General features: G+C 36.9%; 1 protein-coding gene across 4 annotated transcripts in view; it reads left to right on the top strand.

Moving 5' to 3' along the window:
- VPS54 (VPS54 subunit of GARP complex) overlaps window positions 1–21919 on the top strand; it is a 97518-nt gene that overhangs the window by 73178 nt on the left and 2421 nt on the right. For all 4 annotated transcript variants that reach the window (XM_059187815.1, XM_059187814.1, XM_059187813.1 and 1 more), the window contains 2 exons: window positions 17026–17133; window positions 19233–19327. In XM_059187815.1, the coding sequence (XP_059043798.1) occupies window positions 17026–17133; window positions 19233–19327 (203 nt within the window). The remainder of the gene's footprint in view (window positions 1–17025; window positions 17134–19232; window positions 19328–21919) is intronic.

Here is a 21919-nt window from a genome sequence, read left to right as displayed (position 1 = left end):
CTGTGGTAAGGTATGTTCTTTATTTTCCAGACTGCAATGGCAGAGTCTGAGGTGCTCTATTATTTCCCTCATAGATAATCAGTATTAGTATCTGTTTCCTGTTTGTTTTCTATTCTGAATGGGTCATTAAAAGAAGCAATGGTTTCCAGTGAATCCTCTATTACACTGAAGGGTAACTTTAGAAAAATAAAACTTTATCAAACCTAGTCACTTTTGTCCCATCCCCTACTCTTTTCATTCCCTAAGTACAACACCTATCTTAGGAAGAAAGAAGAAATTTCAAAACTTGGAATTTTGAAGGTTTATTTAGTTTATTTGTGCATGCTTGAGAGTGTATTTAGGGTAATCATCAACCCAGGCACTTCGGTATGCTTTTCTGCTGCTTGCATTTCTTAGGATTCTGAGATGGCAGGAGCAACAAGCATGTAAAAATCATAAAATTGCAAGGTGAAGCAGTGCCCATTCACAGAGATTAGGTGTGGGCTTGTATCTTTGAAGATGACAGTGAGGAAAGAGTCCTTGGAAAATAAGATTGCATTTGTTTAATCATTCTCAAATGTTTTGGTCACAGGACCTCTTTATACTTAAAAATAATTGCAGATGCCAAAGAACTTTTATTCATGCAAATTTTACCTATCAGTAAGTACCATATTAGAAATTAAAACTAAGAAAAATTTAAAACACAAGAATACACAAACACATGGCTGTCAGAACAATAACATTGTTGAAAGTCATTGAAAAATCTCCATTCTTTAAACATGAAAGAATGAGTGTGAAGAAGTAATAGTTTATTAGTATTATGAAAATGGTTTTTACTTAACAGATTCCCACAAAGAGTCTCTGACTCCTAGGTGTCCCCACACAACACTTTGAGAATGTTGGTGTAGTTCATACATAACATAGATATTTTATGCTTTTAAGAAGCTTAAGGAATTTATATTTGTATGCAATATACCTATATTATGCTCTACCTGTTAATTTAGTTTCCAGTTTTCTATGGAGAAAATGATTGTTTAGGAATTCTCTATTTTTTTTTTCATTAACATATAATGTATTATTAGCCCCATGGGTACAGGTCTGTGAATTGCCGGGTTTATACACTTCACAGCACTCACCATAGCACATACCCTCCTGAATGTCCATAATCCAACTGGTCTCACCCTATCCCCCTCCCCCCAGCAACCCTCAGTTTGTTTCCTGTGAATAAGAGTCTAGGTTTGATCCCATCTTGTTTCATTTATTCTTTTCCTACCCCCCAAACTCCCCATGTTGCTTCTCGACTTCCTCATATCAGGGAGATCATATGATAGTTGTCTTTCTCGGATTGACTTATTTCGCTAAGCATAATACCCTCTAGTTCCATTCAATTCATCGCAAATGGCAAGATTTCATTTCTTTTGATGGCTGCGTAGTATTCCATTGTGTGTGTGTGTGTGTGTGTGTGTGTGTGTGTGTGTATATATATATATATATATATATAACCTATTCTTTATCGATTCATCTGTTGATGGACATCTAGGTTCTTTTCATAGTTTGGCTATTGTGGACATTGCTGCTATAAACATTCGGGTGCATGTGCCCCTTCTGATCACTACATTTATATCTTTAGGGTAAATACCCAGTAGTGTAATTACTGGGTCGTAGGGTAGCTCTGTTTTCAACTTTTTGAGGAACCTCCATGCTGGTTGCACCAGCTTGCATTCCCACCAACAGTGTAGGAAGGTTCCCCTTTCTTCACATCTTCGCCAGCACCTGTCATTTCCTGACTTGTTAATTTAATTTTATTTTTTTAAGATTTATTTATTTGACAGACAGAGATTACAAGTAGGCAGAGAGGCAGGCAGAGAGAGAAGAAGGGAAGCAGGCTCCCCGCTGATCAATCCCAGGATCCTGGGATCATGAACTGAGCCAAAGGCAGAGGCTTTAACCCACTGAACCACCCAGGCGCCCCTAACTTGTTAATTTTAGCCATTCTGACTGGTGTGAGGTGGTATCTCATTGTTGTTTGATTTGTATTTCCCTGATGCCAAGTGATGTGGAGGAATTTTACATGTGTCTGTTGGCCATCTGGATGTCTTTTTGGCAGAAATGTCTGTTCATGTCCTCTGCCCATTTTTTGATTGGATTATTTGTTCTTTGGGTGTTGAGTTTGATAAGTTCTTTTTTTTTTTCTTTCCTATTTTTTTTTAAATTTTTAATTTTTTATAAACATATATTTTTATCCCCAGGGGTACAGGTCTGTGAATCGCCAGGTTTACACACTTCACAGCACTCACCAAAGCACATACCCTCCCCAATGTCCATAACCCCTTCCCCCTTCTCTCAACCCCCCTCCCCCCACCAACCCTCAGTTTGTTTTGTGAGATTAAGAGTCACTTATGGTTTGTCTCCCTCCCAATCCCATCTTGTTTCATTGATTCTTCTCCTACCCACTTAAGCCCCCATGTTGCATCACCACTTCCTCATATCAGGGAGATCATATGATAGTTGTCTTTCTCTGCTTGACTTATTTCGCTAAGCATGATACGCTCTAGTTCCATCCATGCTGTCGCAAATGGCAAGATTTCATTTCTTTTGATGGCTGCATAGTATTCCATTGTGTATATATACCACATCTTCTTTTTTTTTTTTTTTTAAAGATTTTATTTATTTATTTGTCAGAGAGAGAGGGAGAGAGAGCAAGCACAGGCGGACAGAATGGCAGGCAGAGGCAGAGGGAGAAGCAGGCTCCCCGCCGAGCAAGGAGCCCGATGTGGGACTCGATCCCAGGACGCTGGGATCATGACCAGAACTGAAGGCAGCTGCTTAACCAACGTCCTATACCACCAGGCGTCCCTATACCACATCTTCTTTATCCATTCATCTGTTGATGGACATCTAGGCTTTTTCCATAGTTTGGCTATTGTGGACATTGCTGCTATAAACATTCGGGTGCACGTGCCCCTTTGGATCACTACCTTTGTATCTTTAGGGTAAATACCCAGTAGTGCAATTGCTGGGTCATAGGGCGAGTTTGATAAGTTCTTTATAGATTTTGGATACTAGCCCTTTATCTGATATGTCGTCTGCAAATATCTTCTCCCATTCTGTCAGTTGTCTTTTGGTTTTGTTAACTGTTTCATTTGCTGTGCAAAAGCTTTTGATCTTGATGAAGTCCCAATAGTTCATTTTTGCCCGTGCTTCTTTGCCTTTGGCGATGTTCCCAGGAAGAAGTTGTTGTGGCTGAGTTCGAAGAGGTTGCTGCCTGTGTTCTCCTCAAGGATTTTGATGGATTCCTTTCTCACATTGAGGTTCTTCATCCATTTTGAGTCTGTGTGGTGTAAGGAAACGGTCCAGTTTCATTTTTCTGCATATGGCTGTCCCAATTTTCCGAACACCATTTGTTGAAGAGACTCTTTATTCCATTGGACATTCTTTCCTGCTGTGTCAAAGATTAGTTGACCATAGAGTTGAGGGTCTATTTATGGGCTCTCTATTCTTCCATTGATCTGTGTGCCTGTTTCTGTGCCAGTATCATACTGTCTTGATGATGACAGCTTTGTAATAGAGTTTGAATTGTGGAATTGTGATGCCACCACTTTGGCTTTCTTTTTCAGCATTCCTCTGGCTATTCGAGGTCTTTTATGGTTCCATATAAATTTTAGGATTATTTGTTCCATTTCTTTGAAATAAATGGATGGGATTTTGATAGGGATTGCATTAAATGTGTATGCTTTAGGTAGCATACACATATTCACAGTATTTGCTCTTCCAGTCCATGAGCATGGAACATTTTTTCCATTTCTTTTTGTCTTCCTCAATTTTTTTCATGAATTCTTTATAGTTTTCTGAGTACAGATTCTTTGCCTCTTTGGTTAGGTTTATTCCTAGGTATCTTACAGTTTTGGGTGCAATTGTAAATGGGATTGACTCCTTAATTTCTCTTTCTTCTGTCTTGTTGTTGGTGTATAGAAATGCAGCTGATTTCTGTGCATTGATTTTATATCCTGACAAGTTACTGAATTCCTGTACAAGTTCTAGCAGATTTGGAGTGGAGTCTTTTGGGTTTCTCACATATAGTATCGTATCATCTGCAAAGAGTGATAGTTTGACTTCTTCTTTGCCGATTTGGATGCCTTTAATTTCTTTTTGTTGTCTGATTGCTAAGTCTAGGACTTCTAGTACTGTGTTGAATACCAGTGGTGATAATGGACATCCCTGCCATATTCCTGACATTACGGAAAAGCTCTCAGTTTTTCTCCATTGAGAATGATATTAGCGGTGGGTTTTTCATAGATGGCTTTGATGATATTAAGGTATGTATCCCTACACTTTGCAGAGTTTTGATCCGGAAAAGATGCTGCACTTTGTCGAATGCTTTTTCAGCATCTATTGAGAGTATCATATGGTTCTTGTTCTTTCTTTTATTAATGTATTTTATCACATTGATTGCGGATATTGAACCAACCTTGCAGCCCTGGAATAAATCCCACCTGGTTGTGGTGAATAACCCTTTTAATATACTGTTGGACCCTATTGGCTAGTATTTTGGTGAGAATTTTTGCATCTGTGTTCATCAAGGATATTGGTCTGTATTTCTCTTTTTTGATGGGATCCTTGTCTGGTTTTGGGATCAAGGTGATGCTGGCCTCATAAAATGAGTTTGGAAGTTTTCCTTCCATTTCTATTTTTGGAACAGTTTCAGGAGAATATGAATTAATTCTTCTTTAAATGTTTGGTAGAATTCCCCTGGGAAGCCATCTGGCCCTGGGCTCTTGTTTGTTGGGAGATTTTTTTTTTTTAAAGATTTTATTATTTATTTGACAGAGATCACAAGCAGGCAGGCAGGCAGAGAGAGAGGAAGGGAAGCAGGCTTCGCTGCGGAGCAGAGAGCCCGATGCGGGGCTTGATCCCAGGACCCTGAGATCATGACCTGAGCTGAAGGCAGAGGCTTTAACCCCCTGAGCCACCCAGGCGCCCCTGTTGGGAGATTTTTGATGACTACTTCAATCACCTTACTGGTTATGGGTCTGTTTAGGTTTCTGTTTCTTCCTGATTCACTGGTGGTAGTTTATATGTCTCTAGGAATGCATCCATTTCTTCCAGATTGTCAAATTTGCTGGTGTATAGTTGCTCATAATATATTCTTATAATTGTTTGTATTTTTTTGGTGTTGGTTGTCATCTCTCCTCTTTCATTCATTATTTTATTTATTTGGGTCCTTTCTCTTTTTTTTTTTGATAAGTCTGGCCAGGGGTTTATCAATCTTATTAATTCTTCCAGAGAACCAGCTCCTTGTTTTATTGATTTGTTCTGTTGTTTTTTTTTTTATTTCTATTTCATTGATTTCTACTCTGATCTTTATTATTTCTCTTCTGCTGCTGGGTTTAGGCTTTATTTGCTGTTCTTTCTCCCTCTCCTTTAAGTATAGGTTTAGGTTGTGTACTTGAGACTTTCTTGTTTCTTGAGAAAGGCTTGTTCTGTTATATATTTTCCTCTCAGGACTGCCTTTGCTGTGTCCCACAGATTTTGAACAGTTGTGTTTTCATTATCATTTGTTTCCATGAATTTTTAAAATTCTTCTTTAATTTCCTGGTTGACCCATTCATTTTTTAGAAGGATGCTCTTTAGTTTCCACGTATTTGGATTCTTTCCTAATTTCCTCCTGTAATTGAGTTCTACTTCAGAGCACTGTGGTCTGAAAATATGCAGGGAATGATCCCAATCTTTTGATACCAGTTGAGACCTGATTTAGAACCTGGGATGTGATCTGTTCTGGAGAATGTTCCTATGCACTAGAGAAGAATGTGTATTCTGTTGCTTTGGGATGGAGTGTTCTGTATATATCTGTGATGTCCATCTTGTCCAGTGTGTCATTTAAGGCCTTTATTTCCTTGTTGATCTTTTGCTTGGATCATCTGTTCATTTCAGTGAGGGGAGTGTTAAAGTCCCCTACTATTATTATATTATTGTCAATGTGTTTCTTTGATTTTATTAAATGGTTTATGTAGTTGGCTGCTCCCATGTTAGGGGCATAGATATTTAAAATTGTTAGATCTTCTTGTTGGACAGACCCTTTGAGTATGATATAGTGTCCTTCCTCATCTCTTATAGTTTTTGGCTTAAAATCTAATTGATCCTGATACAAGGATTGCCACCCCAGCTTTATTTTGATGTCCATTAGCATAGTAAATTGTTTTCCACCCCCTCACTTTAAATCTGGAGGTGTCTTTGGATCTAAAACGAGTTTCTTGTAGACAGCATATTGATTTTTTTTTTTAATCCATTCTGATACCCTGTGTCTTTTGATTGGGACATTTAGCTCATTAACATTCAGGGTAATTATTGAGAGATACGTATTTAGTGCCATTATATTGCCTGTAAGGTGACTGTTACTGTATATTGTCTCTGTTCCTTTCTGATATACTACTTTTAGGGTCTCTCTTTGCTTAGAGGACCCCTTTCAATATTTCCTGTAGAACTGGTTTGGTGTTTACCAATTCTTTTAGTTTTTGTTTGTCCTGGAAGCTTTTTATCTCTCCTTCTATTTTCAGTGATAGCCTAGCTGGATATAGTATTCTTGGCTGCATGTTTTTCTCGTTTAGTGCTCTGAATATATCATGCCAGCCCTTTTTGGCCTGCCAGGTCTCTGTGGATAAGTCTGTTGCCAATCTAATGTTTTTGCCATTGTATGTTACAGACTTCTTTTCCTGGGCTGCTTTCAGGATTTTCTCTTTGTCGCCAAGACTTGTAACATTTACTATTAGGTGACAGGGTGTGGACCTATTCTTACTGATTTTGAGCAGGGTTCTCTGTGCCTCCTGAATTTTGATGCTTGTTCTCTTTGCCATATTATAAAAATTCTTTACAATAATTCTCTCCAGTTTACCTTCTTCTCCCCCTCTCTTTCTTCTTCTGGAATCCCAATTGTTCTAATGTTGTTTCGTCTTAATGGTATCACTTTTCTCTCGAATTCTCCCTTCGTGGTCCAGTAATTGTTTGTCTCTCTTTTGTTCAGCTTCTTTATTCTCTGTCATTTGGTCTTCTTTATCACTAATTCTTTCTTCTGCCTCATTTATCCTAGTAGTAAGAGCCTTCATTTTTGATTTCACCTCATTAATAGCTTTTTTTATTTCAACTTGGTTAGATTTTAGTTCCTTTATTTTTCCAGAAAGGGCTTTTATTTTTCCAGACAGGGTTTCTCTAATATCTTCCATGCATTTTCAAGCCTGGCTAGCACCTTGAGAATTGTCATTCTGAACTCTAGATCTGACATATTACCTATGTCCATATTGATTAGGTCCCTGGCCTTTGCTACTGCATCTTGTTCTTTTTTCTGTGGTGGGTTTTTCTGCCTTGTCATTTTATCCTGATAAGAATATATGAAGGAGCGAATAAAATATAAAAGGGTGGCGAAGGCCCCAATAAAATGTGCTTAAACCAAATCAGAGGAGACCCCAAATCATGGGCGGAAGAAAGAGGGTAAAAACAGGTTCAGAAAAATAAAAAAAAAAATTTAAAAGAGAAAAAGAAAATAAAGAAAAAATATAAAAAGAAAAAAATATATATATTAGATTGGTGAATAGAATAGGTTCACCCACTTAATTTTGGGAGTATTTTGGTCTCTTAGAAGAAACTACCTCCTAAAATTTTAAAGAATGAAAAACGTATATAAGCGTAAATGTGATGAAGGGATGGAATATGACTGTAAAGATGAAAAAAAAATTTAATTTCTAAAAAAGGAGTTGATAAGATATGAAGTTGATAAGATAAAATAAAGTGGAGAGAATTTGCTCAGGCTGTAGACTAGAATAAAACCCTGTGCTAGATTTAGGGCATATTTTGATCTATCAGAGGAAGTTGTATCCCAAATTTTTTTAGAAGAAAAAAACCCCTATGTGTACATAAAAAATAAAGTTAGATACCATGAAGGATAAAACGTTATTATAATAATGAAGGTTCAAAAAAATTTTTTTGAAAGATATTAAGATAAACTAGTTAAAAAATGTTAAAGGAAGAAAGGGTAAAAGTTAAAAAAAATTTAGAAGATAAAAATAAAATTAAGAAAAATTTAATTAACTTTGCAAGACTAAAGAATCATAGGGAGAAAGCCATGAATTCCATTCTTTGCTTTCTCCTCCTCTGGAATTCCGCTGTTTTCCTTGGTAAGTGAACTTGTTCGTTGCTGGACTTCATGCTATTCTTGGGGAGGGGCCTGTTGTAATGATTTTCAAGTGTTTTTGCCTGAGGCGGAATTGCACTTCCCTTATCAGGGGCCAGGCTAAGTAATCCGCTCGGGTTCGCTTTTGGGATCTTTTGTTCCCTGAAGGCTTTTTCGTAGTTCTGGAGGATGGGAATGAAAATGGCGGCCTTCCAGTCTCCGGCCCAGAGGAGCCGAGAGCTGGGGCCCCACTCCTCAGTGCACCCTCAAAGAAAAGCGCTCAGTCACTCCTGTCTCCCTGGCCTCTGGCTGCGCTCTGAGCTCACCCAGCCCGTGACCAAGCGTCTTTGTCTCTGGCACACAGCCCTGCCTGGAGTCTCCGAACCCCGCAGATCTCTGAGCTCTTCCAGGGGAGTCTCCCCGATCTTGTTGGGTCCCCCCTCAGAGAGCAGTGACCTGTGCTATGGATCGAGCTCACTCCTCAGCTCCGTCTCTGTAGCTGGCTTCCCTACTCTAATACCTGTGAGCTCTGCGACTCTCAGACACCCCCGATCCTTCTGTGACCCCATGGCACCTGAGACCACCCTGTCCCCGCGTGGGCTTCACCCCTGTTTAGCCTCTGGAGTGATGTCCCTCAGTGGAGCAGACTTTTAAAAGTTTTGGTTTTGTACTCCGTTGCTCCGCTGCTTGCTGGGAGCCCACCCCCCACCCCCCACCCCCCACCCCCCACCCCCCCGCAGTCTATCTTCCTTTCGCTTTGGATTCACTTCTCCACCGGCCGGACCTTTTAGAAAGTGGTCAACTGTCTGCTTCTAGAATGGCTGCTCCTCTTCTCTTTGATCTCCCGTTGGATTTGTAGATGTTTGGAATGGTTTGATAAGCTATCTACCTGATCTGCTACCTGATGTCATCTCAGCCTGCTACTTCTCTGCCATCTTGACTCCTCCCGCAGGAATTCTCTATTTTTATGGTTGCCAAGTACAAACTAAATTCAAAAGCAGTACTGTTACCCCAGTTTTCCTTTTTGATACATGGCCTTCTTCTGTCTACCAGAAGTTAATAAATAATACACCGTGACTACTCTAAAGGAGTTTACCATCTATTACAGGAGGGGAGATGGTCGGGGGATGAGTTAAATGGTTTATGGGGATTAAGGAAGGCACTTGTGATCAGCCACAGGTATCGTATGTAAGTGATGAATCACTAAATTCTACACCTGAAACTAATATTAGACTGTATGTTAACTAATCGCATTCAAATAAAGATTTGGAGAAAATCGATGAGCTAATTTTTAAGGAAGAAGTTTACCAGGGCACCTGAGTGGCTCAGTCAGTTAAGCGTCTGCCTTCAGCGCAGGTCGTGGTCCTGGAATTGAATCCCGCATCAGGGAGCCTGCTTCTCCCTCTCCTGCCTGCTTCTCTGCCTACCTATGCTCTCTATCTCTCTGTCAAATAAATAAATAAAATCTTTTAAAAAAGAGAGAGAGAAAGAAAAGTTTACTATCCAACAAGGCAGAGGGTTGTAAGTACCTGATAGTGTCAAATAAGGTAAATGTTAAATAGTGAAACTAGTAATAAGCTCTGGAGTATAATGAAGCAAAACCAAAAAAGTGCCAGTACTCAAATCCATGATTTATTCTGTGGGTTTTTTTTTGTTGTTGTTGTTGTTTGGTTGGTTGGTTTACCAAGAATTAGGACTGTGGCTTGAGTTTCTCCTGTGAAGATTTTATTTATTTATTTATTAATCTATTGGTAAAGAAAAAGAATTATTTAATGAGCTTTCCATGTATTTATCACCTTTATGTAACAGTCACATTTTGCTTTTTTTGCTAAAATATTTTTTTAGTTTTTTAAGATTTATTTATCTTAGAGAGCACTACCAGGGTGGGTGGAGAACAGAAGGAGAGAATCTCAAGCAGACTTCCTGCTGTGCACAGAGCTGGAATGCAGGGCTTGATCTCACAACCCTAAATCATGACCTCAGCCAAAATCAGGAGTTGGGTGCCTAACCTACTGAGCCACCTTGTTGCCCCATAAAATATTTTGTAATAAATGTGAGGCATATGATATTTCAGCCCTGAATAAGTCAGTTATGTATGTCTAAAAACTGAAACTTTCTTACATATTCATACTACCAAATCACACTTAACAAAATTAACAATAATTCCTTAATATCATCTAATGCATATTCCTATTTAAAATTTATCAGTTATCCCAAAATGTCAATAACTTGTTTGAACAAGGGTTTCTATAGTTTACATACAGCATTTAGTTATTATGTGTCTTAAGTCTTACAAACTTTAAATATACTCCTCCCCATTATTTTTAATGTCAAGAATGTGCCTAGTCTTTAGAACTTAGTATTTTCACTACTATATTCCTACTGAGACTTCTGTTACCTTGACCTATTACATTCTCCCAGTTAACAAGTCTCTGTTTGCCACTCCCTCCCCTAGTTGCTTTTATGGGTTACCCAGGAGTTTAGCTCTGTTTTTAATTCATCCCAGGATAACAGACAGTGTTTGGTTTGGGCTAAACCTCTTAATTTTAGCTTTTTATTTTCTTACCTGAAAATTTAATTTGGAGAAAGAAGGATAACACAGTAATATAGGCTGATTCTAAAAAGCTAGTAAGTGATGGTACCATTGCTTGGATAGAATGAAACATAAACATCTAATTATACTGGCTAAACTAATGTCCCAGCTGTCATTTATTCCTGTATTCATTCTTTCATTCATTAATTCAGGAAATTAAATTGTGTTAGGTAACTGGGATACATAAGGTGAAGAAGTCTTCACTATTGTCCCTCAAATAGTAAACTATCTAATAAGAAAAGTATATCAATAATTATACCAGAAGGTGGAATATGGGAAGAGCCGAAATAAGGAATCTCTTTTGTGCTATTAGAGCTTTTAATGCTTTGGAAGAGCTGGTTGCCAGCTGAGGAGGGAGATCTGGGAACACTTTATGGATGAGGCATGCATGTTAAGTCTTGCTTTTAAAGATCGCTATGGTTAGGGTAAACAAAGTTGAGGTAAAGAGGTGTTTTGAATTGGCAGCATTGTAGGTAGGAATCATAAGGGGGAAGATCAGTGTCAGGGATTTGGAGTCAGGTAGACCTAAGTTCATGTTTGTCCCAGATAAGCCATTAAAGCACCTTGGGCAAATTAATCTCCTTAAACCTCAGTTTCTGTCTTTAAATAGGGAAAATAATAGAGCCTTATAAAGTTGTAGTAAGGATTAATGAGATAATATTTATGTGGAGTGCTTTTCTTTTATCATATGTCTGACTATAGCAAGTTTCCAGTAAATGTTGACTGCTAATGCTTTTGTTGTTGTTAAAATAACAGAGGTAAGTTATTCTATTTAGCTAATGTTTTAGGGTGGTTGAACTGAGGAATGGGAGATATGTTGGAAAGACAGTGAAGAGTTTTTGCTACCAGTGGAAAGCTGATGGATTTAAGTCCAGCTTATAGACGTATAATTTATGTTCAGTAAGATTTACCCTTTCTAAATACGTAGTTTACTAACTTTAACCTGTGTGGTAGTAGAACTACCACAATCAAGATATAGAACAGTTCCATCACTGTTAAACACTCTCTCAGGCGCTTTTGCTGTCACTTCTCTCCCCACATCCAAAACCTTGACAACCACTGATCTGATTTTCATCTGCTGTTTTAAAAATTCATATATGCATTTATAGGTGGGTACATGTTCTATTTCTTTTGTGTAAATACCTTGGATTAAATTGATGGTTGTATAAAAGTATAAAACTTCATGATATCTTTATAAAAAACTGCCACATTTTTTTTCATGTGTTTTACCAATTGCTTAGACTCTGCTAATGGTGGTATAGGAATGTGAATGAAACATTCATACCATTTTTCCCCTACTTGTGATATATGAGAGTTCTAGGGGCTCTTCATCCTCACCAGCACTTTCTCTGTTTTTTAAAATTAGTACTCTACTAGGTCTGTATGGAGTGATAACTCATTGTGGTTTTAGTTTACATAATAACTTATATGTTGAGCATCTTTTCATGTATTGGTTTTCACCTGTGTCTTTTCTATGGTAGCATGTTCAGACTTTTGGCTAATTTTTAAAAATTGGGTTATTGAGTTGTGAGAGAGTTCTATATATTCTTGATACAAGTCCTTTATCAAATATGTGTTTTGTAAGTATTTCCTTCCAGTCTGTCACTTATCTTTTCATTTTCTTAACAGTGTCATAGAAAGAACAGTTTTAAATTTTGATGAGTTCCAGTTTCATTTTTTCTTTTATCATTCATGCTTCTTGTTGTCCTAAGAAATTTTTGTATAACCCACATTACAAAGATGATTCTGTGTTTTCTTCTGAAGGATTTATTACTTCAGGCTTTATATGTATATTTGTTATCCATTTCTAGTTGATTTTTGTATATCGTGCAGAATATGAGTCAGTGTTCTTTTTTCTGAATAGTTCCAGAACCTTTTTTTGAAAAGACTGTCCTTTCTCCATTGGCACTTTTGTTGAAAATCAATTGACTTTTTTCCTGTGGGTCTATTTTCGGACTCTCTATTCTGTTCCATTGGTCTGTTTTAGACCAATTCCATGTCTTAATGTCTTAACTGCTGTAGCATTATTAAAAGTCTTGAAATCAGGTTAAGTCCTTGGATGTTAAGTCTTCTCAATGTTCCAACCCCTCTTCCAGTGGTAGCCAACCTCTACTTTGATTGGTTTTTGATCCTGGGCTTAAAGGTATTTTTTTGTTTCTATTCCTCACAACCCTGGGAATAAAGAAATTGGTGCCCTTTCTCTGTGACTTTACACTTTTGCTTTAAGAGGAGGGTGCACGGAAGTGGGCAGTTCTTGTTCCTTTTCTCTAGTGGTGGCCAGTCACCTCCTGCTTGTCTGTGAGAATGATTCTGTGGTCTCCAGTTCTGACCCCAGTATTGTTTGTGAGGACCTTTTGGATACCCATGGAGGAGAACTTGTGAGTGAGTGCATACTTTCCGTGTGGCCAGTGTTCTCATTTATTATAAATATATAGTAGTCCATAATTGGCCCTTGGGAATTTGTTAAAATGTTGTTTTATTTCTATTTGTTTCTGTGGTGGTCATCTCTTCTTCCTGTGCTCTGGCAAAGTGAGACAGTTCCTGTGTCCCATCTTTCCTCAGTGGGGCTTGTCACTCTTTGGAATTAGTTCCTTTGTTTCCTGGGACCTCTGTTGTCCGATGGGTTCAAGAAAAGTTCAGATTTTGTAAGTTATTACAGTTTTTTCTTGTGGTGAGGGTAGTAGAATATTCTTTTACAGCTTTCTAAATTTTAAACAGAAGTAGAACCCAAAAGTTTTTAAAATAACAAATCATAGGATTAGAATTGTACTTTAGTAGTATTTATCAGACAGTACATAGAATGGATTTGAGGTGATACAGCATGTCATCTGTTTGGAATACTTTCACTTAATTTTTTTCATTTGAAGACTCAGCAGTCCAGGTGTACTGCTCGGGAAGCCATCTCTGCTGTTGCCTAAATGTCTTCACCCATATTTTTGGAGCATGCAGAGCCCACTTTCTGGAATACCAGCCAGCTTTTAGGCTGTCAGCTCCCCAGAGCGCTTGGTCTCTGACTCATCTTTGTACACTCCAGCTAGCATAGCATCTGACACATTGTTCAGTCGTACACATTCATATACATATATACACACACTCATATACCTACATACCTATGTACATACTTACACACATATATGTACACATATATACCTATATACTTAATAATTACATAAGTGTGTATATATGCAGATATAAACACACATTTAAGAAAATATGTATCCAGAGTTTCTTATGTACCAGGCAGTTTTATTAAATGTTTGTTGACCTTATATCTGGACTCATTAAAATGTGACTACATTTTTTCAGGTAAGAAGTATTGAAGATTTCACCTCGGGCAGTGTTTCTTAGCTGAGACAGTTTTTTCCCCTGAGGACATTCAGAAGTGTTGGGAACATTTTTGGTCGTCACAGTTTGGGAAGTGGAACAATATTGGTAGCTAGTGAGTAGAGGTGAGGAATGCTACTGAACATTCTACAATACACAGGATAGCCCTCCCAACAAAGAATAAGATAGCCCAAAATGTTGGTAGTTAGAGGATGAGAAACTCTGACCTAGAATACTAACTTGCAAAATAATCTGAAAGTACATTGATGGCACTCAGTCACCAACTCAATACAAGGAACCAAGGATAAGGAGGAATAAAAACTGAGGTGAAGATTTTCAGTCTATGTGAGCAGGAGGATTATGAAACCAGCAGTAGTAATGGAAACGGGAAGGAGGAGCATGTTTGAAAAAGTTCATGATAAACTCATTTATGGTGTGGAACATTGAGGAGATGGGTGACTGAAATTTAATGAAGTGTTTCAAGACTAAAGATACATTAGAAGTTGTTAGATTGAGATTGATAAGAGAGAAAGGGGATAAAGGGGAGTTAAGATTAAAGAAGCTTTTGCACTTAGGAGACAGGATACAGAAGAGAGGAAAGTCAGGAAGGGAGGAAACTCAGGAAAACACTACATTATCTGAGGACCAAGGACAGAGCAATGAGGAAGGAGAACTAGGAAAGTCACTAAATTTGGAAGTTAGGATGCTTTAGTGATTTTTGCAGAAATTTCAGAAAATTGTTAATAGTGGAGGCAGGTGGTTTGGGTAGTGGCTAGAACCAGATTTTAAGGGTTGAGAATTAAAAAGTACAGTATCAAGTTTCGGTGCCTGAAGAAATGATGGTGAAGGTAAAATGGAAAGAATAGTATCTTTAGGGCAGGCAGGGGTGGAGGAAGGTTTTGAGGCTGTACTAGTTACCTAGAGCTGCCATAACAAATTACCAAAGACTGAGTGGCTTTAAAACCACAGAAATGTATTCTCTCATAATTCTGGAGGCAGAAGTCCTGAATCAAAGTGTTGTTAACCATGCTTCCTCTAAAGGCTCTAGCAAAGAGTATTTCCTGCCTCTTCCTGGCTTCTGGTGCTTGTCAGTTGCTGGCATTCTTTGGCTTGTTAATGTGTCATTCCGATTTCTGCCTCTGTCTTCACGTGGTCATTTTCCTTCTCTGCGTCTATGTCTGAATTTCCTTCTCTTTTCTTTTATAAAGACACCAGTCCTTGGATTTAGGTCCCGCTCTCTTCTGGTATGACCTTTTAAGATTCTAAGTGAACATGAATTTTGGGGGGATACTATTCATCCCAGTACAAGTGGTATTTAAAATATAGGGATGTTACCATAATGAGATAACTACTTCATACCCACTAAGATGCCTAAATTAAAAAGGCAGACAATAACTAGTGTTGGTTGAGGATATGGAGAAATTGGATCCCTCATATACTGCTGAGTAGGACTGTAAAACGATATAGCTACTTTGGAAAAAACTTTTGTATTTTGTCAAAAGATTAAAGTTAACCATATGACCCAGTAATTCCACTTCTGGGTATACACCCAAAAGAATTGAAAACAACTTGCCCACATAAAAACGAGTGTTCACGGCATTATTATTCATAATAGCCAAAAAGTGGAAAGAGCCCAAATGTTCATCAGTTAATGATTGGACAAATTACGGTATATTCGTACAGTAGAATGTCATGCAACCCTAAAAAGGATGAAGTTTCGATGCATGTTAACAATGTGGATGAATCTTGAAAGCATTACGCTAAGTGAAAGAAGCCAGTCACAAAAAGCCATACATTGTGTGATTACATTTATGGATATGAGTGGTTGCCAGGAGCTGAGGGGAGGGGTCAGGTGGAGTGACTGCTAATGGTTATGGGTTTCTTTTGAGGTGATGAAAATGTTCAGAAATTAACGATGATGGTTGTATAACTCTGAGTTTATTAAAAACTAGCTAACTGAATACTTTAAACAGATGAACTTTTTATGCTATGTGAATCATATCTTAAAGCTGTTGTTAACAAAAAAGATAAGGATGTTTTATGTATTTCTAGGCTGGAGAAAGGTAAAATCTATATGGTCACAAGTTTGCTTATTTTGGGCCCAGTCACATGATGACTTCTCTGTGGTCCTGCTAAGAGCAGTATATTGGAATTCATCCTTTTAAAAAACTATATAAGATTAGTACATTAAATTATATAGCCCAGATTTGTCTTATAAATAAAAATAGTTTATAAGTTAAGTTGTGAATTGTAAAATATGGGCCAAAGATGGTTATCTGAATGATACTAGTATATTATCCCAAATGTAAGGATAGTAAAAATGAATTTACCTAAGTTTAAATTTTCAGTATAGGTCATTCTGAAAAAGGCTTCCTCTACCATAGTTAAGATAAATGTGATTACTAATTGGCCTACCTACAAAAGAAAAGGAAAATTTTAATTCTACCAGACTCCTGTTGACTTGATATGATCATGTTGACACACTCTGAAAATCATGCTTAAAAAATAATGTTAATATGGAGGGCCTACTTGAAAGATTCATCATTGTATATCGAGCCAGACTGGTAGCTAACATTTTTTGTGTACTTACTTTGTATCAAGCATTGTTTTGTGTTCTTTTAAGTCCTTACAGCAAGGCCTTTGAAATCTAGAGAAATGAAGTAACTTGCCCAGTATCACATAGCTAAGACTCTGAAGGGCTGGGATTTGTACCCAAACAAAGTCTGTCTTAAGAGAAGCAGCCTGTGTTCTTTAGCCACTAATTTTGCTGGACTCATCAAAGTAGATTAGGATATTTAATGAAAAGTTCTTGAGATTTGCATGAGTGGCATAGATCATAGTTGAAGTGTAAGCTTCAACTCTATTAGAGTTAGGCATGTAAGGGCTGAAACATATGTCTGAGGGAATAGTGGGGACAATAAACAATCCAGAGGACATGAATATAATTCTCACTATTTTCCCCTGCCAGTACGAGGTGAAAGCTCCCGTTCCTTCTGCCTGTTTCAGGAATATTTGTAAGCAAATGGCAAAAATGCATGAAGCTATATTTGATCTTCTTCCAGAAGAACAAACACAAGTGAGTAGTAATTCCTAACACTACTTTTTTATATATAACATATGCATGCAGAATTGGAATGTTTTTACATACTTTTGGTACAGTTAAGCCTAGTTCTTACTCCAATATGATTATGTTTTTCAGCTGTTACATTGACCTGTGGAACATAGGTAAAAATTTCTTGATTTCAAAGTGCCCCTAGCTCCAACAGGCCAGAGCAGTAACTGCTCTGCTCTGTGTCAGCAGTTATAAAAAGCAGATTTTTCATTTGGCCATTGAGTATCAGAAATGCTGGATTCTACTTAGATTGTTCAGTACATTATCAGTTTGAAAATCAGAGTTAGCATTTTTCAACTGTAAAATATGTTGCTGTTATTATAATCCAAATGGGATAGTAGAAGAATTAGTGATGGAATTAATGAGATGACACATAAAGTAACTCAGTCAATATACTTCATTAATATTTGTTACATCAGTGTAAGTGATCAGTAGTAGGCATAACCAGAAAAATAGCAAAATGGGTAGTCTTTGGCACTTCTTACCTATGAAGTATCCACCCTTTGTCCTGATTGTCTTCCCCTACATGAGTGTTATCAGAGTTCTCTTCACTGTTCACCAACCCTCCTACCTCACCCCCCAACTTGCTTGGTTCCCCTTTCCTGGTACTTTAAAGATTCTTTTTTTTCCAATCTTCTTTACCCACCTTAGCTTGTTCCCTCTATACCAGGTTATCTCATTCAGGCCTAGTTGGAGAATGATAGTGTTAGAATACAAGCCTAGTTGTACGGTTGATGAGTTTTCCCAGGGATTTTTGGTATTTAGACAAGTTTGTTTCTTGAGTTTGCCTCAAATTAATTAGGTACATGGGAGTGGTATTTGGGAGCAAAAGGTAGCTTTCTTAGTATCTTTTGCCTATTCTATCTCCTACTGCTTTCCTTTCCCATACCACCTCAGACTTCCATCCTACAGTAGCTCTTACTGTTTTTCTTCATGTTTCCCTAGGTTTTCATTAATCATTCCAAACTCATGATGAAATATCATCCAACTCATTTGAGGCTAAGAATTGAGAAGGAGCTATAATATATGGAGCTCCCACTGGGTCTCTTTTTTCTTTCTCATTACTTCCTAGTCAAGCCATTCTTCTCATTGCAAGTGTAAGATCTCACACCTCTGACATTCTGACCTTGTGGATTTGTCATCCGAGTTCTAATTATGGCCAGGTCAGGGAGCTGGGCATACAGGTAGTCCATGTGTTTTTATCTACATCATCATTTAAAGGGAACTCTTGTCAGAGCTGGGTAAGAATTAGATTTTATATCAATATTGAATACTAGTAGTTCCACAAAACTACCATAGATGACATTATATATATTTCTCCCTATTGAAAATCAGTGTTACTCTAAAAAATTGTTTCCAAAGATTAAATATATATAGCTTCAGGTCAGGTATTTCCCACATAAGTTTTGAGCCATTACATCAAATATCTGCATACAGGGGCAACAAAATAATTTCTAGTAATTGTACCAGTTTAGAAGGATGAAAGTATCTTTGCCTCTTACCATTGTGGCCTTTTTTTTCCCTATCAAATTCATATTTAATATATTGCAGAATTCTCTATTTCTTTTTGCCTGTCGTGGTTGATCCCCTCATATATCCTAGAGGACTTCTAAGGGGCAGAAAGGCAGTGATAAAACATATCATTAAGGGGAAAACAAGCTTTTATCCAAAAATGTAGAAAAATTATACTAAAATAGGAACTAGGGGCGCCTGGGTAAGGCCTCGGGTCATGATCCCAGGGTTTTGGGATCGAGCCCCGCATTGGGCTCTCTGCTCGGCGGGGATCCTGCTTCCTCCTATCTCTCTCTGCCTACCTCTCTGCCTACTTGTGATCTCTCTCTCTGTCAAATAAATAAATAAAATCTTTAAAAAAAAAAAAAAAGCAACTAAATACCTTAGAGGAGCTTCTTAAAAGTATACTTAAAAGTATATGCCAAAGCAAAGATTTTTTTAAAAATTTTAAAAATTTTTCTTCAAATAATACTGATTTGATACTGATAACTCAGATGCTTATGTCTTCTATTTCAGTAGAGCGTTAAGAAACCATTTTTTTTCTTCTCCAGATGTTATTTTTAAGAATTAATGCAAGTTATAAACTCCACTTGAAAAAGCAGTTATCTCATTTAAATGTGATAAATGATGGAGGACCTCAAAATGGGTATGTTTTCAAAATATTTTTACTGGGTGCTCCTGTGCTGGATTGCTTGATTGGTTTTTATTCATTATGCTGTCCTTTTCTACCGTATATCCTTTTCCACTATGTCGGACCCCCACAATGGTAAAGTCAGCAACTTTTTGCCTTTTTTCTCTGTGGAGAGGATATCTGTATCTGCCTATCTGTCTTTCTACATTAAAGTGTTTTATAAATGGTCCATTACTTAAAATGTCTGTTTTGAGGCACTGTGGGTCAGCACCTCCTTATGTTACCCAGTAGTCTCTCCCTATGTGGACAGGACTCAAAGTCCTACTTTGTAGTTGTGTGACCACTAAAAGGTCCACTAGAAGTTAAGTAACTTCTGCCTTATTCATAAAATGAGAAAGATAAAATTTGCTTTAAAGTCTTCCAAAGGGTCACAAAAAATAAAGTATAAGTGTATATGTCCATTTTATTGTAAGCTGTTGAACAAAATATATGTATTATTGGTGAGATAATTTAATTATGTAAGAGAAAACAAAATTTAGAATCAGAAAACTTGGGTTAAGTTCCGCTGCTTACTAGCTGTGTTACTTTAGGTAAATCGCTTACACACTTTGCGCTTTTATTTTCTTAAATTTGAAAATAGAGATAATGGTAAAAAGTACCATAACAAGATTTTTGTGAGGAGCAACATAGATAAAGATATGGGAAAAAGATTATACAAAATGCAAAAGCACTAATCGTGAAGCTACACCTTAATAGGATTTCCTTAGTGGTAGCTGTTCCATGGATTTTTGAGGAATAAGATATTTTATTCCCTGTTAAGTTTCAGGCTTAAACTTCATACTTATAGGAACAAATGAAAAAAAGTATTTTGGAGTCAGAAATTGGTCCTCTACAATAAAACAAGTACACTGAATTGATTTTGCAAGAAATATTTGGAAGCTTCAGACTGCTGAATCTGTTGGCCACGCTGAACTTTTTGATGCAAAAATCTGATTCTCTCGATTATTATCTTGTTTTTCTCTTTTTTTTTTAGAATTGTTATTTTCAAAAATTTCAGAGCCACAGAGAAGTTTAAGGACAGTTTATGAACACCAGATATCTCTCAGAAACTCTTTTTAAAAAACTAATATTTTTAAGCCCCACTCCTCTCATATATAACGTTTTCTTTTAGTCCCATAGCTAAATCTGGGTTGGTTGGTTTTTCTGACCAAAAGTTCTGAAGCATCCAGGCTAACTCATTACGTATTATTTTCTTTGTTAATATAGCTATTTGGGGGTTGAACCACCTTAGTGATTTCACATACTTTTAAAGACACTAATTCTGTGTAAGTCAGTTCATGCCTCTGAGTAATCCCTTGAATTATGGAATTCTCTGAAAATTAATCTCTAGACTCTAGCCAAAGACATAGCAAACTACCTGCTTAAAAGAAATTTTTGTTCTTGGGATGGCTTTCCCCTGCTCATGTTCTCTCAAATAAATAAAATCTTAAAAAAATACAACAACAAAAAAACCAAAAACCAACATTCCAGATAAACTGAAGTGTCCCTTGACCCCATCTCCAGTCACATTCTCTTTGCCCCAACTCATAATCAATATTTTTAATAAATTTGGTCTGCATTCTTTCAGTCCTTCACATTATCTCTGTATCTTAAAAAAGTAGGTAGTACTGTTTTATAAACTTAATTTACTTATATGGTATATTGTATATACACTGCTTACTTTTTTCTACTCAGCATTGTAACTGGTTTGATATATAGGAATTGTCTATTTTTTTTTTACTGCTTTTTATTCTCCCACATGAAACAACCATATTTAATATAGTCATTTCTCCAAATGATAGATTCCTAGGTCATTACTTTTTTCCATTACAGCTATGCCACAGTGAAGATCTATATACATATCTAATAGTGTGACCATTTTGGGGGGGTATATATACAAGTTGGTCAGAGCATATGTACATTCTCACTCTACTAGGTATTGTGAGAATATTCTCCAGAGTGGTTGTACAATGCTTCCAAACATTTGCTGTTAGATTTTTAAATGATTGCCAGTGGTATCTTGTTTTGATTTGCATTTCCTAATGTTTGTCATCTTTTCATATATTTATTAGTCATTTATTAGTGTTCTTATCTGACTTTTCCTGTTCATTTTCTCTGCCCATTTTTCTCTTGGGTATTATTTTTCTTGTGTGGATTTTAGTTTTGCTTATGCCCTAATCAAACTAATCCTTTGTTAGTTATACATGTTGTAAATATCTTTTATGTTAAACAATTTTCAACTTTGATAAAACTCAGGAAATATTTTTAAGTGGAGAATTAAATGCTAATTTTATGCTTAGTTTTTAGTGTGAGAACCTTGCCTTAGAAAGGTTTTGTTCTTTTTTGAGCTGTTGCTATCAGTTTTAGTGTACTTAATTGACCATACTATCTATCACAAGTATAATTTTGAATCTTTTAAAAATACCTGAATTAGATGTTTTAAATGAAAAATATGATCCTCATTAAATTCTGCCATGTGATAAGAGGTAAAACATTAAGTACATAAGTCTAAAAGCATTTTATAAATTGGACTGTAGTACAAACATTGAGGGTGCTTCTAATACCTTT

Source organism: Mustela lutreola, chromosome 9, assembly GCF_030435805.1.
Source record: "Mustela lutreola isolate mMusLut2 chromosome 9, mMusLut2.pri, whole genome shotgun sequence".
Taxonomy (NCBI): Eukaryota; Metazoa; Chordata; class Mammalia; order Carnivora; family Mustelidae; genus Mustela; species Mustela lutreola.
The sequence above is the reverse complement of the archived record's forward strand: the minus strand, read 5'-3'. Positions and strand labels throughout refer to the sequence as shown.